We start from the raw sequence: 24,285 nt of genomic DNA, 5'->3' as shown, positions 1-24,285 counted from the left end.
TGTGCAGTACTTATTTAACTCTTGCGTGCCATATACTTTCTGCTAACTTTAGTATCCTATTGAATTTTGGTGACCTCATCAATACACAATGCACCTAAAAATTTTATATCAAAGGTGTGTTTCCTCTTACAGTCAGAAGACAGTTACCTTGTACATATGGGTAAATGAGAAATGGAAGGAAATATTTCCATATATTTGTTTATCTCTATCTGTTAATAGCATGTCACTTCCATCTTTAGCCAACGTTAGGTTTTGGTCAGTCACAAATTTTTCTTTAGAGAGTAGAGTCTATTTTAACCAGCATCTAACTATGTGGATTATTACCTAAACAACATATTTTAAAAAAAAGGGGGAAAGATGGAGTGTAAGAATTTAATTTAGTCGTCTACAATCTCAGAAGCATCTTTAGATAAAATACTTAGTAAAAAGCATAAAGTCTTTATTCAACTGATTAGTACACTCTCAGGCTGAGCATTACAGAGATGATCTTTTTTAGCTACATTATTAAATGACACCAAAGCTTTAGAAAATAATGCTATTAGTAGTGGTGACTCATGTGTTCCTTATATTTTAAGAAGGACAATAAAATTTTACAGGACAGTGTCTGAAATATTTTCTTCATAAACTTGTTTAACTATATAGTAATATATAGTATTATGTGTATTAGTGCAATTTATGAAATGCAAGTCGTAATGTAGCTTTTACTCTATACATTATTTAGTAGTAATATATAGAATAATGTATATCATAATATAGAGAGTAATGTACATTGTAGTACATAGAGAAAGCAAAAAAGCCATTTTAGATCAATTTAAGGCACACGACATGTTAACTTGTTATTCTAGTGTTGTTGGCAACTTGGTAGGATTCTTAGAAGAGAAACTGAGGAGGAAGGGGAGAGAGGCTTTCGAGAGAGATGGAGTGGCACAAAAACATAAGAATGAATAGAACATGAGTGAGGAACGCTGCATATGACAGCCTAGTGGGTTTTGAGGCCTTGGCGGGAGAATCACAGGCAGGCTAGTTGGAATCACCACTTGTAGCCAGCCGTGGAAGGTTTTGAATGCTAGTGTAAGAATTTTCAAATTTAGGCTAGAAGCAATTCCATTCCATCCATGTAATGTTTTTGCAACTGGGTTTTAACATGATGAAGGTCATGTGTTCAAAATATTCATTTGAGTGTTGTGTAGATTGGGTGATGGAGAAAGAGACTGCAAGCAAGGAGGTAAAATTTAGCTAAGATTTAAATAATTTTGAGTGTGTAGTGACAAAAGCCCTAAATCACAGCAAGCAGTATGCACAGCAAGCAGTACTGTGTCATAGCAATGAAAATTCAAAAGGATAGACAGATATGATAGATGATGAAAAGATACGGAAAGGGCATCAAGAAGACTTGGTAAGACATAGAAAACAAGCCTATGGTTACCAAAGGGGAAAGGGATTGGGGGAGGGATAAAATAGGAGTTTGAGATTAGCAGATACAAACTACTATATATAAAATAGATAAACCACAAGATCCTACTGTATTGCACAGGGAACTATATTCAATATCCTATAATAAACCATAATGGAAAAGAATATGAAAAAGAATATATAGACATATATATGTATAATTGAATCACTTTACACAACATTGTAAATCAACAATACTTCAATGTTTTTAAAAAAAGAAGAGTTGATAGCTTGATTTTCTATTCTAGGGGATTAACTCAACAAATATTAGTTGAGCAACTCCTATATGAGAGGGTTTGGGAGATGAAAGCCCACCGTGGACTCTTCCCAGTGCTCAACAGTGGGAGACCCTGCATATATTAAAGCTACAGACTGCCATAGGTGGCAGCTGGGGTTTATGTGTCACCCCCTCTCTCAAAGGCTGGAGATAGGTTATCCCACTGGCATGTCCTGCATTAGGGTTCCAGCCTTGCTTTTAGGATGTGGGGGTGTAAAGCTCTCATTATATTGTTCTTAGCATTTGAGCCCTCTGCCAAAACTACAGGGCAGCAAGGAAAAGCATTCAAAGCCCTATCTGCTCTACGTGTGATTCAACAATAGGCTAGATATGAGTTTCTGGTAAATGAATGAAAAGCAGTTCAAGAAGGGAGGTGCGTAAGAAATAATATTTTGGTTTTTTGTGTGGAAGATTTAGTAGATGTGCAGAAGGGATTCTAATAAATAAATTTGTTTTATAGCTTTAATTTCTACCCTCCTCAAATTAACAGGTATTAGCTTTTTGTGTGTGTACTCAGAGATAATCATAAATCCAACAATAATGAGATTAGCTCAATAGCTTTTCCCTTAGGGAATAAATGGAGATATTTTGAAGTTTTATGTTAAAAGAATGCCTGAAGCTATTTTTACCAAACATCATGAAGAAAATATAATTAAGTAATAAATATTACAGTTGTAAATTTATTATTTAAAACATGGTGAATTTTCATTTAAGCTATTTTATTGAATTTTTTTTAAATTAAGTCCTAGGATAACTTTGTATTCTTTTTGAAAATATGCACTTCCTTCGCTGGATTTATTTCTTAATTCCTGAATATGGTGCACATACATGCAAGATTCTTTTGTTATTTAAAAGAAATTCTGTAAGTTTTATATATTTGCCAACAATTCAGGGTATGGTCACTCATCTGAAATCACAGTTCATAATCATTTTACCTCATAGCTATCTGTACTGTTTCAGTCATGTGCATGAAGCCACAGCCTAACCCAGGGGAGTGCTTGACAGGATGCATTCAAGTATGTTGATGCCAATAGGTGATTTCATTTCAAGGTTGGAGGGGAGGCACTTTAATCCAAAGTTCACTCTTGATTTGTACTCAGCAGCATTTTGTTTACTATTCTGCAGATGGTTGTAAGCCAGGGAAAGGCATAGGCTTAGGACTCAGACTAACCTAAGTTAGAACACAGCGACTTGTAACTGAGCCAGACTCTGAACCCAGGTCCCATGAGTGAAGGTCCCCATTAGCAAAGGCTGAGACCGGCCCACAGTGACTTCTCAGTTGGATCTGGTTCAGTTTGTTGTATCATTTAGTCCCATATGTGGGACTTAAATGAGTCATCACTGGGTCATTGTAGGTATAGTGAAAGCAGGCGGATGGTAGCATTTGACGAGTATTTAAAGACCTACCTGCTTCCCCAGGATGTCACCCGGCCAATGCAGAAGCACAGTTCCTGCAGTAGAGTCATTCCTGTGAATATTTGTTACTTTTATTAAGACAAGTCTATATATTTTGTTGCATGTACTAATGAAAGTAAAATGGGCATCTTGAAGTACAAAATACTCCACAGCAGGTTTGCAAGATTTATTCACACTACATCTTGGTGCACATGTGCTCCATACCTGATCTATACCTATACCTCTACTACCCTTGGGCTTTGGATAGTGGGGAAGAAAAAATTGCTTTAGTCCATTCCAATACAGTCATTTTTAAAGCCCCTTGTATAATAATCAATTCCTTAGTAAAATTACCCTCTAGCTCAGAATTCTCCTTTTTCAGCTCCCCTTTTCCTTGTCCCAGCTAAGGGGATGTCTGGTATATGGAAGCAGGAAGGGCCCATGTAGTGCCTTGGCTTCTTCTCTGGCTCTTTGGGCCTCTGGGACCATGAAGTCTTCCGATGCTGACGTTTTCTGCAGATATTACTTGTGATCTTGTCTTCCTTACCTGAGTCTGGGCCCAGTAACTTTTCCAAGCTGATTCAGCTTCACTTTGGCTCTTGATGGCTGATTTCTCCACCCCCTCCACCCAGACCTCTGGCCAGGGCCAGTAACCTCCGCTCCTGCTGCAGGGGCACCAACCCTTTGCCAAGGCAGCAGGTTTCTCCCTAAGTGCTAAGGGGAGTTCTGGATCCCACACGTGGTTAACTGACTGCAGAAGAGTGAACTGGGGAACTAAACACCAAGGGCCAAGATGCCCAGCCTCCCAGCACCTGTTGATAGGGAAGTGGCTGTGCTCCAGGTTGGTGCAGGACAGCCTGAAAGATATTTTTCTCTGGAGCAACCACTGCCCTCCAGATGAGAGTGGTGCAGGCTTCCTCTATCAGTCAGGGACTAGGAAAGAAGTAAATGGATGACATGCTCAAAAGGGGTGCCTGATTCAAGAGTTTCATGAAGGGACTATTAGAAAGATAGGAAGAATTAAGGGAAACCAACAGGGGTGTTGAAGCTCCTCAGAGCAATAGGGGGAAGTCAATACAATCCCTAGGCTGGAGGACAGGGCGGGGTTCTAGGAACTTGACAAGAGCTGAGCTGTAGAAGAAAACTACCCAACAGAAGCTGTGGTCTTTGGTGGTGGAAAAATAAAGCTGCACAGTGCAGCCTGGCAGGGAGAGAGGCAGTCCCTGCCCCTTTCTTCTGCCCCGCAGGGTCCCGCTGGGGCTCTGATGGCCAATGCAGAAAGGAGGCAGAAGGGTGAGGGAACCATGTTGGCGTAATCCTTAGGCCAGTCTCCCGGGCACAGAGCAGAGTGGAAGAGGATAGAGGGTGGGTCTGGAGAAGCAAACAGAACCTCCAGCAGGTTCCTCTATAAATCTTTCTGGGCCGAAACCCAAAGTGAAAGATTGGACATCCATGCCTCACAGCTCCTCTCCTTCTTCCTCCCTTCCCTCTTCCCGCCTGCTCCCCGGCACAGAGCAGGAGGCACATGCATCCTTGGTAAGTCCTCATGCACTGTGTACCTAAGGGGAACTTCCTGGCCTGGATGTCCTGGTCTTGGCTTCTGATGTACAAAGAGGGAAACAAAGATGTGGAGAACATCCCCTCCTAAGAATATTGCCCATTTTGCAAAACTGTTGTCTTCCTGGCCAATCCAATTTCAAATGCCAAAAATCTAAATATTAATCTTTGTGTTCCTTTTGCTCCTTTCTCTACCTCAGACAGATGGATGCCTTAGACCAGCTAGGAAAATACTAGATCTTGGAGAGGCTAAAACACAAAAGAGAATATAGCCCATTAGTACTTTTAAAAACTGTCACCCCAAAATTTTACCAATATGTTGCTGAGGTTTGTATGGAAATTTAAACATTTTCACATATCTTATCTGATTTAACATCATTTAATCTTAACAACAATCCTGTAAGGTACCCATTTTACAGATGAGATAATTGAGGTCAAGTGTCCTCTGCTGGTTAGTGGCAAGCCCACAGGTAGGCAGAATTCCAAGTGTCCCGACTCCTGTTGTAGTGCTCTTTCTTCTATGCCAGATAAAGGTGGCGTAGTCTGCACATTTGGAAAAGAGAACAAAATTCATAATGTATTGGTACCTGCTAAAAATTGTGCTTCTTGAACAGTTTTGCCCACTAATTATTGCTTTTATTAAAAATATGTTTTTAATCTTCTCTCATATCTTCTTCCACAGTAACTAGGTTATTTTATACTCATTTTACTGCCCTTCTCACATTATCATCTGTCACTTGGTATCTCTTCCTATTTGCTTTTTTTTTCTTTCTGATTTTGACTCTTTCACTGTTTAATCACTTTTTAAAATCGAACTCCTTTTTTCCCCTACTCCTTGATTCTGGAATTATCCTTTGACCTCATGAGTGATTGCTACTTCCCTAACCCAGTGAGTCAAAAAAATGATGGGGAACTGGCATTTATTTCAAAGATAAGAGTAAAGAAGGTAGCTGGTCTAATTAGACCTGACCTAACTAGCAGCTTCTGGGCTCCAGGCAGATTTCCTGAATGGCTGCTTTCTGGGGGAGTAACTTTGAGATTCTTGATGTCTCTGAGGCGTGGCATGTGTGACAGATCAGAGCTGAAGGCCAGCGCAGGAAATATCTCACTTTATAAGATTTATATCCCTTCCCCCTGAAAAGTAGAAGCTACCTGCTGGATAAGGGGAGGTCTGTCCTTCCCTAAATTTGCTAGAAGTTTCCCAATTCACATATCAGCAATTAAAATGGATTTCGAATCTTCCTAGACTATAGGAAGATACTAAAGATGTTTGATGTCTTGAAAAGTCTAAGTGCCTGGAACTATTGTCTGTTCCCTGGTACATGTCCTCTCATACTGTCAAGAAAGGAGAAGATGGAGAATTTAGGTTCTGGCTAAGTTTGAGCAGTATCTGCTGAGTTCCTGGGCCAGGCTGAGTTGGGGAGAAGACCAGAGTGTCTTACAGGTTCCTCCTATGGCTCTTCCCCAGCCCCCAGTGCAGGCGGGCAGCTTACCTTCTGGGCCCATCTCTTAAAACTGTGCTTGGAATTACTGCTGATTCCTGATTTACAGTTATCCTAGAACACTGACTAAAAATATATTGGCCACATGTAAACATAAATATTTACCAGCAGAAATAAATGACAGTGTTTAAAACCTTTTAAATGACCTACTTAACATTCTTGTACCGAGAATCTAGAGATATTGTCCTAGGTTGCTGATGTTTGCATAAAACTGGCACCACCTTTCGGGGGGATAACTAGGCAGAAGGTTTCAAAATGTCCATGGCCTTTGCCTCTGTGACCCAGTGTGTAGGAAATCATCAAGATTTTGCCTAATGACTTGGCAAGGAGATGTTCACTGCAGTTCCCCAATAAACAGGATAAATTATCAGTCGTACGTGAGACAAAATACTGTACAAGCATAAAAATAAATAAAGGTAAATATGTGTTTTTAGACATAAAGGATATTCATGTTATCCTATTGAAAAAATAAATTCACAACAGTAAATGCATATAAGTATATACAAGAAAATATAAACAAATGCATAGAAGAAATACCAGAAAGGATGGACAAAATGATCATTATTTCTGGGTAGTGTGATTAATAGTAATTTTAATGACAAATGGGTCATTTTATTTTATTATCTTTTACAACGAACAGGTATTACTCATGAAAAATAAATACTTAGCATTGAAACTGGTCTCCCCTACTCCTCAGAGAAAACCATGGTCCTGAATTTTTTACCATAGCCTTGCTTGTCTTTTTACTTTTATTCCTAAACAGTATTTTATTTAGTTTGTGTGTTTGGGGACTTCATATAAGTGCAATTATACTTTATTATTCTTCTGCAACTTGTGTTTTTCACTCAGTGTCTTGTTTCTGCGTTTCATCCATGTGGCGTTCATGGCTGTAGCTCACTCATCTCACTAGGTCGAGTTGTCTTGGTGTAAATGACCACAGTGTGCTTATATATCCTCCTGTTGATAGACTTTTGCTGATTTACAGTTTTTTGCTACCATGAAAGTTCTTATTAATGACCTCAGGTACTGATGTATGAGTGTCTTGGGTATATCCACAGGTGTGGAATGCTGGATTGTAGGGTGTGTGAATGTTCAACTTTACTAGGTAATGATAAATTTTTTTCAAGTTATTTGTATCTATTTATGTTTTTGCAAGCAGTGTATCAGAGTTTCCATCCTCTACATAGTCATCAACTTTTATTAATATCATCAAACTTTTAACTTTTTGCTAATCCAGTGGGTATGAAATGTTTTAACTTGTATTTCCCGGAATATCAATGAGGTTGAGCATGTTATTCTGGATTTATTAACCACTTGTGATTTCTCCCTGTAATGAATCTGTTTGGGTTTTTTGGCCCATGTTTCTATTGGGTTATTTCCATTGTTTATGTGGGTTGGTAGGAATTCTGTTTATTCTGGGAACTAATCTTGCTAGTTATACATCTGGGAGATATCTTCTTCCATTAGTGGCTTGTCTTTTTATTTTCCACACAGTTAGTGTTTTTGATGAAGAAACATTCTTATTTTTTGATTGAGTTGATTTATAATATTATATTAGTTTCAGATGTACAATACAGTGATTCAGTATTTTGATAGATTATACTGCATTTAAAGTTATTCTAAAAATATTGCCTATATTCCCTGTGCTGTACAATATATCCTTGTATCTCATTTATTTTATATAGTAGTTTGTCTCTTTTAATCCTCTACCCCTATCTTTTCCCTCCTCCATCCTTCTTCCCACTGGTAATGACTAGTTTGTTCTCTATATCTGTGAGCTGTTTCTGTTTTATTTGTTTGTTTTATTTTTTTATGTTCCACATATAAGTTACAGCAAACAGTATTTGTCTTTCTCTGTCTGACTTATTTCACTAAGCATAATACCCTCTAGGTCCCTCCACATTTTTGCAAATAGCAGAATTTCATTCTTTTATATGACTACTGTTCCATTGCATGTGTGTGTGTGTGTGTGTGTGTCTGTGTGTGTGTATATATATATATATATATATATATATATATATATATATATATATGCCATGTCTTCTTTATCCATTCATCTGTTGATGGACGCTTAGGTTGCTTCCAAATCTTTGTTATTGTAAATTATGCTGCTATGAACATTGGGGTGCCTATATCTTTCAAGTCAGTGTTTTTGTTTTCTTTGGGTAAACACCCAGAAGTGAAATTGATGGATCATACAGTAGTTCTATTTTTGGTTTTTTGAGGAACCTCCGTACTATTTCCATAACGGCTGCACCAATTTGTATTCCCACCAACAGTGCACAAGTGTTCCCTTTTCGCCTCACCAGCATTTGTTACTTGTGGTCTTTTTGACAATAGCCGTTCCGACAGGTGTGAAGTGATAACTCATTCTCAATCTTATCCGTCCTTTCTTTCATGATTTGCCCTTTTTTTGTGTCTCAAGAAATCCCTTCCTACCCAGAGGTTCATAAATATAAAGTCCCATATTGTCTTCTAAAATATTTATAATTTAATCTCTGTGAATGGTGTCAAGGTGTCCAATTTTATTTTTACTATATGGATAACTATTTGTTCCAGGACAATTTATTAAAAGACCTCCCTTTTTCCAGAGATGTATAAATGCCAGCCCTGTCATAATTCATGCCATAAATAAAGCTTCCGTATGTATGTGCGCCTGTTTACAGAGGACATGTGTGTTTGCATTGTCCAGGCACTTCCCACCTCCCTCTGACAGAGTCAGTGTGGCCACAATACTTCCTCACGGCTGCAGCTGCTCCAGGTTCCATATCTGCATATTTCCACATCGAAGTGGAAAAAAGTTTTAATACTCTCTTATCTCGAGTTTCTTTTGGACCACCTGGGAGGTTGCGAATTCTCAGGGGAAGCCCTTTTGCCCTGTCCATTTCATGCTGGGTGTCAAGGCAGGCAATTTGCCTTGCAGATGCCTGTGGGGAGTGAGGGTATTTACTTCCAGGTCACCTTACTCTCAGGGTGTAGCCCTGTGGGCAGGAGGATTTATGGAGGGGTCTCACCATAACCTCCTCTCCCTCGGTGGCCCTGGGCTTTGTCTTCTGCCCCCTGCATCCCATGGGACAGTAAAAACCGAGGCTGGGATTCATCTGGGTGGTAAATGTAGAATTAATGAAGACTTGTTTTGTTTACATCTCAACTTCCCACTTTCACTTAGTTTTTGGGATTCTTAGTCTACTTTCTTGGCAGCTCATGACACATTTAGAAGGATTTCTTTCTTCTGGAATTTTTAGTTATTTTTCAATGGGAGAGTCAGTCAGAGTATCTAGCTCTTCAGACCATGGAAGTAGAATTTGGCTAAATTCATTTTTTAAATTGCGTTATGCTTTGCCAATCTTGCCTAAAGGTTTGTTGGAGACTGAACCACTGCAAGGAAGAGATGAAGATACAGTAGCCAGTGCTGACTTCCCTAGCATGCTCTCTGAGGAGGAAAAAGAGGAGTTAAAGGCAGAACTAGTTCAGGTATGTTTAGTAATCTTCTTATTGCTGCTATGTCTATCTCCAAATCCTGAGAATTATTGTTAGTTGATATAAGTTGCATATTACAACTATGTTGTCTTTCATTTAATAAGATTTAATAAGTGATATATTGTAAGATAATTCATTTTTCTGAGGTATTTTTGTAATGCTAATTGTCCATTATCCATTGGTGGCCATAAGAAAACAAACGGTTATGCTGCTTAAGCAACAATGATTAGTTGTAAATATGCACCTCTTACTCTCCTTAGTATCACAATGCTATGGGGACAATAAATCACTTACAAACCTTATGGATTCCTTCAAGACCTTGGTACAGGCGCAAGCTGCCTTTGAAGAGCAGTTGTTGATTTAGGTCAGCAGCTTAGCTCAACAAATGCTTTCTTTAGGCTTCATTAGAGCTTGTGTAGTTGCCGTGGGCATCTTGACCTAGAGATGAGGAGGGTGCCTGGCTTGTCATGAAGACAACTCTTTGTTCAAGCCATTTGTTTGTAGCACCCACTACAGACACTTAGCTACCTCTTAAATACTTTGCTAGGGAGCATTTACATTGTAGGAGGAAAGGGCAGGAGAAGGGAGCTTCTCAAGTAGAAGAAGCAGTAGGGCAAGAGGGGAAGAGGCCAGCATTCCTCCCCATCTGAATCCCTGGCTCAGAGGGGAGGAAGCTCCTGGTCCAGCTGGAACAAAGCTTGTCTTCTTCCTCTGGCCTCTTCTACAGGCTGGAGACACAGCTTTAAATTAAGCTTCACCTTACCTTCACCCCGCTGTGTCCACCCCAGACTCTCCAAGCTCTAAGGTTCTGATAGTGTGTGTTTATGACAGCTCATAATAATACTAAAGACATTTCAGGTGCTTTCATAAGACACACCCTACAATAACCTCATGATAAAATGAAAGAGCAGCTTGTTCTTCTAGTACAGCAGAAATTATTTTAGTAAGGACAGTGCCTCAGATCAAATAGCCTGGTTCTTGAGCTGGATCTGTCTGTGGCCACTGATCCAGAACTACCTCGTTTATTTCAGATTGGCCACACCTACCAGAGTGCACGGACCAAAGTCAACCTAAACAGAGAATATCTGAGCTCCACGTTTTCTTAAGGCCTGGAATCCTGGATTATGACTTGTTCCTGTCAATTGTGTTGCCAAAAGTTATATTCTGCAGACTGGCATCAGCTAACTGATTCTGAGCTGAAATTTAACTCCTTCACTGTTATCATCCAAGTTTAAGTTCATACACAACCTCTGTAACAGACCAACTTTTATAAAATGACTTGATTTTTCTCAGTTCTGGGATTACTGGGATATATATATATACACACACACACACACACACACGCACATACATACATCTGTGTTTTTTGTGTGCCTGCATGCCGTATTTTCTAAACTTTCAACAATGAGCAAGTATTATGTTTATAATCAAGAAACAGTAAGCCTTGGTTCTCAATGGATGCCCCCGTGAATATAAAAAACCAGTGTTTTCACACATTCTTGTCTCATTTGGCCACATTAATGACCCTCCAGTGTGTCTCATTCCTAAGAGTTTCTGAGGCTGACTTCTGAAAGTAACACCAGACTCCTTGTTACTTTTTCATGTTACCAGGATTGGTGTTTTCATCCTTTAGGATGCATTAGCCTCCACGCTTCTTGTCTCTTATTTCTGGATTCCTCAGGGATGGAGAAGCACCACGTCTTGCCAAAGGTAGCAGTGTAACCCCCAGGGGCACTGGGCACAGCTGTTTGCCTCAGGCCCAGCAAAAAGCAAAGGAGGGGATCTTTGCTGTTTTTCATCTTCACATTTCCATTTCTTCTCCCTCCATCTCAGGCCACCTCTGCTTTCTGCTCATTCTTTTCTTAAATCCACTTTCTCTGCCCTTTCACAGCGTACGTGCGCGCGCACACACACACACACACCACAAATTAGGTTCTTTCAGATCACACATGCATTCAGATTACCTTAAATGCTAGGGTTTAATTGCATCAAGGGCATCTCAGCAGTCCCACGGCTGGCCCTATGAAGAACTGAGACATCGTGCAGATAGCTCAGCTTCTCTGCCTCAATTCTCCACAGATACTCCTCTGGGGCCCCTGGTCATAAGCAACCCCTCTCTGTTTGAGGGAAGATCCTACTGGGTCTGTTAGCCACTTGGGTAACAGGACACCTCACAGGTCAGCCTATTAGACTGCTTTTGAATCAGGCGGTAAGTTGTGGCCGTGATCCAAAGCAAGAGCTTTGTGTAGGGGGACTTCTTACGTCTGATTGCTTTGCTTAGAGGGGTCTCGGGGTGTGCCAGGCACCCGCTCTCCTCTTCTGTACACTCCTCTCCCTCGTTTCCTCAGTTTCTCCCACTGTTTGCTGGCTGTGTTGGATCCCCGCCCCACTGCTTTACCCTGCACTGTTCTGTGGTCTATATTCCCATGAGGACGCCCTTAGACTTCAGGCGAGCCTGTAACCCCATTCAGCCACACAGCCGGCACGTTGTTGTGCTTACCAAGTGCTGGCAGAAGGAAGACCTGTCCTTGTGGGGAGAGACATAAAATGAGCCGGTATTGTCCAAGGGGATACATCTTAGCCGAGGTCTGCACCTTAAAAGAGGAATCTGTCGTTAACACAGTTCAGTCTCGAGTTTGTTATTATGTTCATGCAATATGTGTGTTTTTAAAAGTTCCTTCAGTGCGGGGCCAATATCACTTCTGATCTGGTGCAGTGATTTGTGCACAGAAGGTGCGCAATTAAGATTTATAATTAACTTGAATCATAGCGCCAACAAACATTTATATTTGTGAATACTGGAAGAAGAATTTTTTTTTCCAAGTCTTGTCAATATATAAAGAAATACTATTTTGTTTCACATATTTGTTCTCATTAGTCTTATTACCAGCTGCTCCTAACATCTTTTCTGAGGTTTTTATGCATCTATTCTGTGGATTATTTTTTCCTTTCTCCCTTTTTAAATAAACTTGCTCAATACTTCTGTGCTACTAACATCCCACTCCCACTTTCGTTTCGCTAAGCTGCATTTGATGCTCAGTATTCTATAATGTGGCTTGCCTTTTGAAAAGGATGAAGTGTTGGCATTAGAACTGTAAATTTATGATTATATAACAATCAAGTACTGCCAATGTCCCCTAGATAAAATGACTCAAGAAAAATGAGCATTAATAAGAGTAGGAAAAATACCAGACAGCATTATCAAGTAGGCAATGGCTGTTGCTCAGTGTGTCGTTCCCCAAGAAAAGCACAGTGCCCTCAAGCCACCCGTCTCTTAGCCTTTACAAAGAAGTGCCCTAAGCTCTTCCTTCCTCTCTCAGTTTTTTTCCTTCAAGACTTTCATTTTTTCTGGACTGAGCTAGTGAACAACTAAAGTCTTTACAACCAATACTGTCTTATTGTAACACCCCTCTGTGTTAATCAGGGTTCTCCAGAGAAGCAGAACCAGTAGGATATATATATATGTATATAGAAAGAGATTTATTGTAAGGAATTAGCTGTTGTGATTCTGGAGGCTGGCAAGTCTCAAGATCTACAGTCAGCAAGCTGGAGACTCAGGGGAACTGATTGTGTAGCTCCAGTCTGAAGGCCTAGGAAGAGCCAATGTTACAGTTTGAATCTGAAAAAACAAAAAAACAAACAACAACAACAAGATAAAACAGTGGCCCAGCTCAAAAGCAGACAGGCAGATAGAGTTCCCTTTTACTCAAGGGAGGGTCAGCCTTTTTGTTCTATATAGGTCTTCAACTGATTAGATGAGGCCCACCCACTTTGGGAGAGCACTCTGCTTTACTCAGTCTACCAATTCAAATGTTAATCTCATGCAGACTAACCCTCACAGACACACCCAGAATAATGTTTGACCAAATGTCTGGGCACCCCATGGCCTGTCACACCCTCCCAGATATTATTTGCATTTTAATTTTAATTCTCCCATATTCTTAGCCAAGGCAGGAGTAACCAGGAGAAGTGACAGGACTTGAAGCAGTGTGTACAAGAGACCAAATGCTCTTACTCCTAAACATCATACTGATACTTAATAGTTTATGAAAGTATTTCTTTTTCTGGATTTAAGTTAGATATTTTATGTAATATAGCAGATTAAATAGAAAAGTAAGTTTTCAATATTCTAATATAAATTTCATATTGAAACTAACTCATTACTTAATTTATAAATTTTTTCATTTTTTATTGCAATAAATTGGCATAACATAAAATTAACTATTTTAAATTGAGCCATTCAATGGCATTTAGAAACTTACAGTGTTGTGTAACTACCACCTCTGTCCAGCCCCAAAACATTTTAATCGTCCCAAAAGGGAACCGCATACCCACTAAGCAGTTGCTTCCCATTTCTCTTTCTTCTCTGCAGCCATCAGCCTGCGTTCTGTCTCTATGGATTTAGCTAGGTATTTCATGTAAATGGAATCATACAATATGTGACCTTTTGTGGCTGGCTTTATTTCACTTAGCCTAGTGTTTTTGAGGTTCACCTGTGTTGTAGCTTATATCAGTACTTCATTCATTTTTACCACTGAATAATATTCCATTTTATGTATATACTGCAATTTGTTTATCCATTCATCCTTTGATGAATATTTGGGTTGTTTTCACCTTTTGGCTATTGTGAGTAGTGCTGTTTTGAGCATGCATATACATGTATTTGTTTGAGTACCTGTTCTCAATTCTTTGGAGAATATGCCTAGGAGCAGGAGTGCTGTGTCTTATGGTAATTCCATGTTTAACTTTTTGAGAAACTGAGAGACTGTTTTCCACAGTGGCTGAACCATTTTTCATTCCCACCAGCAATGAACAAGGGTTTCAATTTCTCCACATCCTCACCAACACTTACATTCCTATTCATTCATATCTGAGTAATCAAGTTGAAATATCTAATCTTGTGCATAAATATTTATCCTATAAGAAGATCTTCTAAGGGGTCAAGAAACCAAAGAACCAGACTATCAGTTTCTAGTGAAGATATGATTCATTTAAAATTAAAGGGGAAAGGATATCTTAAATACTTTAATTGATGATTTACCTGCCCTCCAGCTCATTCCAAAACAAATTTGATATGGCTGCAGAGGTACTTACAATGTAGAATTTGCGTACTACCTGCATCAGAATATCTGGGGGTGCTTGTTAAAAAATATATGTAGGCTGGCCTCACCAAATTTGAGACATCAGAATCTCAGGGAACTAAAAGGGGCCTACTTCTGGAATCTGCATTTTAAATGTGCTCTCTGAGTGACTTTTATATAAACTGAAATTGAGAACCACTGGTGTAACTAGGCCAAAAATTCTCATTAGTCAAATAAGTGAATGAATCTCACCAGGATTGTCATTTAAAGCATTTGTGATTGAAGGCCTTTCTGCTGTGTCAGGACTCTCTGCTCTGCAGAAGGAGATGAGATTGGCCATGTTCAGTCTTGCATGTTAATGTAATTTAAGATTATCTGTTTTTTCACCTTCTGGGTTTTGCTTAATAGATATTTTGGCATATATTTAGATCACTGATAAATAAATGAAAGCTTTAAGAAGTGTGAGCCTTACATTTTATTGAAATGGTGAGACTTTCATTATAGAACCTGACAATAGACCCAACTGAGTAACTGAGTTCATGTTTCCATCATTAGAAGTCTTTTCTCTACAAATGCCTTTTAATGTATGCTTCAATTTTAAAATTATTAGGTGTGGAATTTTATCTTTCTTTAGGATGGTGTTTGGTAAATTGGTCACTTCAATGTTTCTATCACTTTTTGGGATCGTGGATTTCATTAGAAAATTGTGAATACCCACTCCTCCCACCCCCAAATAACTAATGAATATCTTACTGTCCCCCATAGTTTTGAATAAATTTCTGGGGTTCCATAGATATAAGATTGAGAATACCAAGATGTTTAAAGCTCTTTCTTCTTCTCTACATATTTAATTTCTTTCTGCAAGTTAAAAAACTTCCCATTAATTTTGTTACAAGTTGGAAACTACAGTAACACCTGATACATGTACAAAACCAGATTCCCAGTCACTTCAGTCACTCAAACTGAAAGAAAGCCCAAAAGGTCTTTCTAGTACAGAATAAAAGGCTGGAATGAAGCCCACGTATTTTCTATGGTAAGAGAGCTAGAGATACAACCTTGAGAAATCTTAGGCAGCAAACTAAATGCGGAAGAACACACTGACAAAGATGGAAAAGTGGAATATAACATGAGAGCAAAAGGATAGAAGGGTTTGATTTTAAAATGACAGTGTGGGGCTTCCCTGGTGGTGCAGCAGTTGAGAATCTGCCTGCCAATGCAGGGCGCACGGGTTCGAGCCCTGGTCTGGGAAGATCCCACATGCCGCGGAGCAACTAGGCCCGTGAGCCACAACAACTGAGCCTGCGCGTCTGGAGCCTGTGCTCCGCAACAAGAGAGGCCGCGATAGTGAGAGGCCCGCGCACCGCGATGAAGAGTGGCCCCCGCTCGCCGCAACTGGAGAAAGCCCTCGCACAGAAACGAAGACCTAACACAGCCAAAAATAAATAAATGAATTTATTAAAACATAAATAAATTAATTAAATAAAATGACAGTGTGTTCTCATTTAATGGAGAAACTAAAAACATGATCCCCTTTGGTGGTCCCTGGGTGCACTCCTTTTGCAGTAATGAGTATATGTCTGCGTCCTGAAGACTCTTGCTCATCAAGAAAAGACAGGGTGCTATTGATTATAACATGTTTATGGAAGGTGAAATTCATTTTAGAAAGACTTTAGAAAGATTTCCATGAGCATACAAGAAATGTTCCATAACCATAAAAAAAATGGATAATGTTAGATTACTAGGACATTTTGCTGATATTAAAAGCTCCAAGATATTGTTCTTTTCTACTAGATTATTTAAGATGCTTGATTCAGTATTTCTGCCTGTTTTGCTTAAGTGATTTTTTGTGAATACGAAGGTTTACAATGCTATTTTTGTCTGTTCACCATTGGGGTAAAATCTTCCTTGCTCTAATAAAAAGGACTAATTTTTGCAAAGGTAACTGTCATTGTTGATATTTGTTTTTTAGCAGCTACGTCTCTGGTGACCCAAGGAACACATTTGCAAGATGATTGACAGGGTTAGTGACGCTCCTTGTGGTCAGAAGTAGAGTGACACTTAGAATGTAAATGAGACACAGATCTCCATTAAAAAAAGTAATAATCTCGTAAAGTGTCAGGCACTTTTTTTTTTTTACCTCTGTGCCTGTGGGATACTAAGGGAGTACTATTGATTCTCTTCTGGCTTCACAAAGAAAGTCACAAATATTTATATTTTTCAGAAAAGAAAGATGTAAATTTAAGCAATATTACTAGGGCAATATGTTACAAAGTAGGGCAATATGTTACAAAGCGTGACAATGGAATAAAGTATGATATCTGGAATCAAAGACTTTAAGGAGATTCAAAATTATTTTCACAAAATATAGCAATGCTCTCTAAAATCTGAGTATTTTACAGAACTTTGTTAGAAATTAGATTTACAAGAGCAATTTTTTCATGATTTATTTATTTTATAACAGGAAGTTTATACCTTTTGATCCCCTTCACCCATTTCACCCACCCCCCTCCCTTGCCTCTGGCAACCACCAATCTATTCTCTTTATCTATGGGGTTGGTGGTTTTTTTAAGATTCCACATATAAATGAGATCATACAGTCATATGGTATTTGTCTTTCTCTGTCTGACTGCTTTTACTTAGCATATTGCCCTCGAGGTCCATCCATGTTTTAAATGGCAAGATTTCCTTTGTTTTAATGGCTGAGTAATATTTCTGTACGTGTGTGTGTGTGTGTATGTGTGTATGTAAAATATCTTCTTTGTCCATTTATCTATCAATGGACACTTAGGTTATTTCCATATCTTAGCTATTGTTAATAATGCTGCAATGAACATGGAGGGGAGGGGTGCATGTATCTTTTCTGAGCTAGTGTTTTAATTTTCTTTGGATAAATCCTCAGAAGTGGAATTGCTGGATCATATGAGAGTTCTATTTTTAATTTTTAAAAGAATCTCCATACTGTTTTCCATAGTGTACAAGAGCAATTTTATGGTGCTGAAGAGATTTGCTTTTCTGCTAGCACAGGGGAAACAGGAGATACATCAGTACAAAGACTTGTACATGAATGTTTATAGTAGCTTTATTTGCATTAGCCAAACCCAAATATCCTTCAGTAGTTGAATAGAAAGCAAACTGTGGTATATCCATACAATGGAGTACTACTCTGCAGAGAAAAGGAAAAGCCATTGATGATTTAGCAACATGGATGAATCAAATGATCTCAAATTATTATATTGAGTGAACAAAGTCAGGCAAGAATGAGTTTATACTGTGTAATTCAATTTATATTAAATTCCAGAAAATACAAACTAAACTCCAGTGAAAGAAAGATCAGTGACTGCCTGGGTGAGGGAAGAGAAAAGGGAGGGAGGAATTACAAAGAAGAACTAGAAAAGTTTTGGAGGTGATGATTTCTTCACTATGTTGATTAAGGCGATGACTTCACAGGAGTATACATATATCAAAACTTACAGATTGGACACTTTACATGTGTACAGTTTATTGTATGTTAATTACATGTCAATTAAAATTGTTAACAAGAAAAATCAACACAAATCACTCCCTTGCATACATCCTCTCCTCCCTTGTTCATTCTCTCCTGAGGCACCACCTTGGCAAACCACAATGTACGCTAGGTGTGGTTGGCAAAAAATAAACAACACTGACTAATAACACTTTAAAAGAAGTTGTTAGGCATAGACTACAAAACCAGTCTTTTGTTCAAAAATTATATCTATGTATAATTTTAAGAAAACGTTTGGATGATTAGAAACCGAAAAATTAAGCAGTGGCTATTTCCTAGTAGATTACACATGATTTTTATTTTCTTTATATTTTGCTGTATGAGTGAATTTTTTACAAGGAGTAGTGATTTCTTTTAGAATCATTAAAGCTAAAAAAATCTACTTTCATTTTTAAATATTAGACTGTCTTCTCTACAGGATGTGTTTGCTAAGGCCATGAACCAGGCTATGTAAACAAGAGGACGCAGAGGCTGCTTTGGAGCACCAAGGGCACCCGTGTGTGTTTCAGCTGGTCTGACCTCTTTCCCCACCGTTTTCCCTCCTACCTGTAGCTAGAAGACGAAATTACAACATTACGACAAGTTTTATCAGCGAAAGAAAGGCGCCTGGTTGAGATAAAACAAAAACTCGGCATGAACTTGATGAATGAATTAAAACAGAACTTCAGCAGAAGCTGGCATGACGTGCAGACTACTACTGCGTAAGTATACGTTTTTTCTTAAAAATAAATCACTCAGCCTGCTGTCTTGCCTCTTCAGTTTTTTTTCCCATGAGGCTGATTTCATACTGGTGGCTAGGGAAAAATATTTTCTCCAGAAGTAAAATAAGGAAATATGAATAATCATTAATATGTTGCATGATACAGACTCTATAAAGCAGCTTCATGAAATAAAACTTTGTTCACCAACACTCTGTTTTCACTCAGACTACTTTTATGGAGTTGTACAGTTTAAAGTTCTTTCTCTTCATTATATATATACATTTTTTAACATTTGTTAAATATATACTTTTTCCTTATGTTTTCTCATAAAATTCTAAATCCTCAGAATACTTGGCATTCACTGCATATTTTGAGTTACTATCAAAAATGGTTGACAGCTTTAAAAACTGTACAGACTTTTTGTCCATTAACATGAAAAGAAAAGCTTGTACCTCTCATGTTTGGGGGTGTGCTTTTATCCCCACTACTCTAGGGAATGATAGAACTGGGTTAAGGCCACATGAAATAATAGAATATATTGGTTTCTGCCCCCGGTTTCTGGCACAGAGCTCCCAAAACCCTTATAATTTCCTACGTGATAAGAGCACCAGGAGCATCTTTTGTTCTAACATTTGCATTTTTTGTTAAGCATTATTCATTTTTAATTAATTAATTTATTTATTTATTTTTGGCTGTGTTGGGTCTTCGTTTCTGTGCGAGGGCTTTCTCTAGCTGCGGCAAGCGGGGCCACTCTTCATCGTGGTGCACGGGCCTCTCACTATCGCGGCCTCTCTTGTTGCAGAGCACAGGCTCAGCAGTTGTGGCTCACGGGCCCAGTTGCTCCGCGGCATGTGGGATCTTCCCAGACCAGGGCTCGAACCCGTGTCCCCTGCATTAGCAGGCAGATTCTCAACCACTGCGCCACCAGGGAAGCCCCCTAACATTTGCATTTTGACCCTGGTTCCTGACACAGATTTCCTAGATCCCTTGGAATTTCCTGGGTGATAGCAGTATCCTTGGTTCTAATGAGGCGACTCTTGGTGGACTCCTGGATGAGGGCTGGTCACCAGAAAGACCAAGCCATGATTAGAAGCTTGGAACTCTCAGTCCCACACTCCCATTCTCTAGAGAGGGAAAAGGAGCTGGAAGTGATCTGTCATGCCTACATGATGAAGCCTCCATAGAAATCTCAAAAATAAGGGGTTTGGAGAGCTTTAGGGTTGCTGAACACATGGAGGTGCCAGGAGGGTGGCGTACCAGGAGAGAGAATGGAAGCTCGGTACCCATCCCCACATGCCTCTTCCATCTGGTTGTACATCTGTATCTTTCATCATATCATTTTTACAATAAATCGGTAACCTAGTAAGAAACCTGTTTTCCTGAGTTCTGTGAGCCACTCTAGCAAATTAATTGAACTCAAGGAGGAGGTTGTGGGAACCTCTGATTTATAGCCCACTGGTCAGGAGCACTGGTGATGATCTGGACTTGCGATTGGCATCTGGAGTGAGGTGAGTGGGGAGCAGTCTTGTGGGACTGAGCCCTTAACCTGTGGGGTCTAACTCGATCTCCAGGTAGATAGTGTCAGAATTGAGTTAAATTGTAGAACGCCCAGCTGGTGTCACAGAATTGCTTGGTGTGTGGAAACCCCCCCATAGCTGATGTCAGAAGTATTGTGAGTCTGATAGTAATGTGAGAGTAAAGGAGAAACACAGGAGAAGCAAGTTTTTCTTACTTAGACCAACAGAAATGTTTTCAGCTTTGCCATTATCTTCCTGTCTGATATTAGGCAAGGTACAGAATAGGTTTGGGTATTCTACAATCATGCTTTCATGGGGTTACTTTTTAAATTACGTGAAATATTTAACTATTGTGGTACGTCCCTAATGATTTAAAATATTTTGCTTACCAGGGGGTCTTGTGCCAAAGCGAAGAAGGTGCCCGCATCATAATGTGATTGTTCTTCCTTTTGTGTGTTGGGAACTGGGGGCCGATGGAGAAACCACAGAGGCTTCCTATCCCTTGACCCCAGATTCCACCATCAAGAAATTTTTGTCTTTGTGTTATGCATTTTTTTCCCTAGTATTACTCCTTGGAAAGTAAAGATATTACATTGCTAGTATCTAAGTGGGAAACAATTTTTCTCTTTGCTGGTACTTTTCTCCCAGGCATAGAGAGGCCTGGTAGTAAGAAAAGGTACCCATGATGGACAGCAATTATTTCAGTTTGGCTGGGGGCCAACTTTGCCTGCTGGTTACTGAGAACTAAGATCTAAGACCTTAGTGAAGATGCCCTTTGCATGAGGAGTTAGATCTAAGAGGAGCCTGATGTCTCCACACTGTGGTTCCCTTAGTTTCCATGTAAAGGGGAATATTCTCTCCAGCTCTAAGCGCCTAGCAATTCTATCTGCATCTGTGCATGTGCACCCCATGGGCTCATCCAGAAAGGGTCAGGACACAGTCCAGAGCAGGGCAGGATGGAGCCAGGGAGCCCATCAGTGTCTCTCCAGAGGTTCACCAACCTTCCCCAACCTGATGATTATGGAAGAATATAAGAAACTACACACTGATGTTTATCAATTTAAAATATATATATCGCCAACACCATATGAACAATCTCCTGAAAATTTAGGATAGCTGGATTTTAGGCACTAAATTAGATGAGCTTATCTGTCAGTAGTTTTGCTTTTTGTCTTTGCACTTTGGTGACCTATACCAATTAATGGCCCTGATAGGGTGAGGCCGAGCCATCTCTAATTCCCTGGGTCTGGTGACCTCTGTATTTAATCCAGGTCTGGGGTTTCTTGTCACTTGATCTGAACTTCCTTGTGGGGTGTCAGAACCAGGCAGGATCTTTCTGCTTGGGCTCCCTGACCACACCGCAAGGATAAGAGAACCCAATGGAGGGAGGGCAATTCTGGCTCTTCTGTTGCTGAGAGGAGGGAGGGAGCAGGGAATATCTGAGCAGAGGGTGTGGCCAGTTTGTTCTGGGTCTGCCAGGGCAGGCGGCGGGGGGAGTGAGGGGAATGGGTCATGGTTTCCTGAGACATGGACTTAGAGCAGGCAAGTTCAAGGAAGGCTTGTAGCCTCTTTGCGCACTGGAGAATATATAGTTCCTGGTTTTCCCATGTTTGAAAAAACCAATTGGTTTTATAGTCAGGCAGTACCCTTAGTATCAAGCTTTTTGTTGAATGAGTAGAACAGATTTATTCCCTGGGGTTATCGAGTTTAAAGTCGTGGTCAGGAAAACAGAGTTTTGTTTTTGTTTATTTTACAAGTTTTTACAAGTAACCGGTTAAAAGCTAAGTGTGACAGGGTTGTAACGGCAAATCCAGGGTATTGTAGGGGACGTAAAGCAGGGGATGGAACCTTGCCTGGGGTCTCAGGGAAGCTTTTTTGAGTAAGATGTTTAAGCAGAACTCTGAAGGATGATTTGGAGTTTAATCGGGCCACGGGGGGCAGGAGGAGCGTCCTGGGGGAGGCACAGCTGGTTAAGGCTGGCAGAGAAGGCTCCTTCTCCTAAGGAAAATCCGTCCAATTACTTAGTCTTGTTGAGATGGTGGGGAGAAGGGGCCGGGACTTGTGGCATCTGTTTATAACAGAGTTATTCTTTATCCACAGCCAATAGAAAGCTGTTAGGGGCGTCCTGACAGTTTGTTTACCCAACAAGTGTGTTAGTGAGTGTCTGCTATTACGCATTATTACCCAGGGGCTAATCTAAGCCCTCAGGATACAGGATTCAACAAGATGGACAAAGTTCCTAATCTCTATGAGTGTTGGAAGGGAAAAGGGCAGGAAACGAGCAGCAAACAAATGAGGATCTGTCGGGATGCTATGATGAAGACCGCATAGGTTGAGGTACTAGAGAGTGACTCGCGGGAGAGGGTGGAAGCTGCTTTGATGGGTCCCTGACAGGGGAAATCCTGTCCTGGGAGGTTTCTTTGAGCTGAGACCTGAATGACAGAAAGATATGACCTTGTGAGGATCTGGGGAAGAGCTTTCAGGCTGAGGAAAAAATTGCCACAAGGACACTGAGGCAAGACCTGGCTTTACAGGTTTCAGGAAGCAGAGGAAAGGGCTGTGTCTGGAGTGTAGTGAGAGGAGCTTGAGGTCAGAGCCTCTGGGGCCTCCCAGGCCAAGGGGAGGAGTGAGGAGTTTATTCCAAGAGCTTTGGATGCCGCTGGAGAATTTGCAGCAGGAAGTGACTTGTTCTAATTCACCTTTTAAAAAGAACATTCTGTTTAGTTTGTGTAATATAGATTGTGAAGAGGCCGGAATGGAAACCAGAAAATCATTTATAAGACTGTTGCAGTGGCCCGGGTTGTCGTGATGGAGAGTCATGAGCAGAGAGGGGACAGGATCTGGAGGTCGACCCAATGGGACTTCCCACTGATTTGGAGGTGGGGTGGGCGGTGAGGGAAATAGAGGGATCAAGTGTGACCTGAGGTCTCTGACTTGGGCTCCTGGGTGAATACTGAGACTGGTTACAGCAGTGGGGGTTTAGCACTGTAGTTAAGCTGGTGGGCTGTGCACTCCAACCAATTGCCTGGTTTGAAATCTGGGTCCCCTGCCTCCATGACATGAGATCGTATTAGTACCGATCGTAGGTAGTGAGGATTCAATGAGTGCAGAACCGTGTCTGACACTCTGTAGGCCTGTTTGCTGTTCTAGGAAACAGGTCTGGTGGGGACACCCAAGAATTCTGTTCTGGCCGTGCGCAGTCTGAGACGTCCAGTAGATAAACAAGTTTATATATTGAGAGGGCAACTCAGAGGAAAAGTCAGGGATGGAAATGGACATTTGAAAGTCATCTACATATTGATGCATTGAAAGCTGCAGACCTAGATGAGATTTCCTCAGAGATGAGTTAATAAATACAGATGATCATGGACTCACTAACCTTTAGGAATGATGTGAACTTTCCTTTGTAAAGAAGAAAAAATCTCTTTCTTAAGAGGGAGGCATGAGTCTATCAGCAACATAATTTCAGGAGAGCATCTTTCTCCCACCATTTTTTCTTGGCTGCTGAGGGAAAGGGAAAAGTCTTAATCATATGTTGGGAGGGGGGCGGACAGAAAAGCAGAATCTATTTTTCCCCTGAATATTTAAATCCCTGCTCTTAGCGTCCATGATACCCATTCTAGAACAATATCTGTACCTCATACAATTAAATTTTGATGTGGGGGAATGATGAACTGGGGTAAGGTTAGATTGGAGAGAATTAGATTTCAAAGCACTAAAAAGAATTTCAGCTGTCAGAGTATTGCAGGTATCCCAGAGGCAATACTTTGCATACTGATTAAGCAATCATGACCTATTTA

The 24,285-nt window shown here is 40.1% G+C and overlaps 1 protein-coding gene across 3 annotated transcripts in view; it reads left to right on the top strand.

The window, feature by feature from the left end:
• The window catches only part of TPD52L1 (TPD52 like 1), a 98,017-nt gene that overhangs the window by 51,433 nt on the left and 22,299 nt on the right, over positions 1 to 24,285 (top strand). For all 3 annotated transcript variants that reach the window (XM_068551245.1, XM_068551244.1, XM_068551246.1), the window contains exons 2-3: positions 9,542 to 9,657; positions 18,820 to 18,968. In XM_068551245.1, the coding sequence (XP_068407346.1) occupies positions 9,542 to 9,657; positions 18,820 to 18,968 (265 nt within the window). The remainder of the gene's footprint in view (positions 1 to 9,541; positions 9,658 to 18,819; positions 18,969 to 24,285) is intronic.

This window comes from Eschrichtius robustus, chromosome 9 (assembly GCF_028021215.1).
Source record: "Eschrichtius robustus isolate mEscRob2 chromosome 9, mEscRob2.pri, whole genome shotgun sequence".
Classification (NCBI taxonomy): domain Eukaryota; kingdom Metazoa; phylum Chordata; class Mammalia; order Artiodactyla; family Eschrichtiidae; genus Eschrichtius; species Eschrichtius robustus.
The sequence above is the reverse complement of the archived record's forward strand: the minus strand, read 5'-3'. Positions and strand labels throughout refer to the sequence as shown.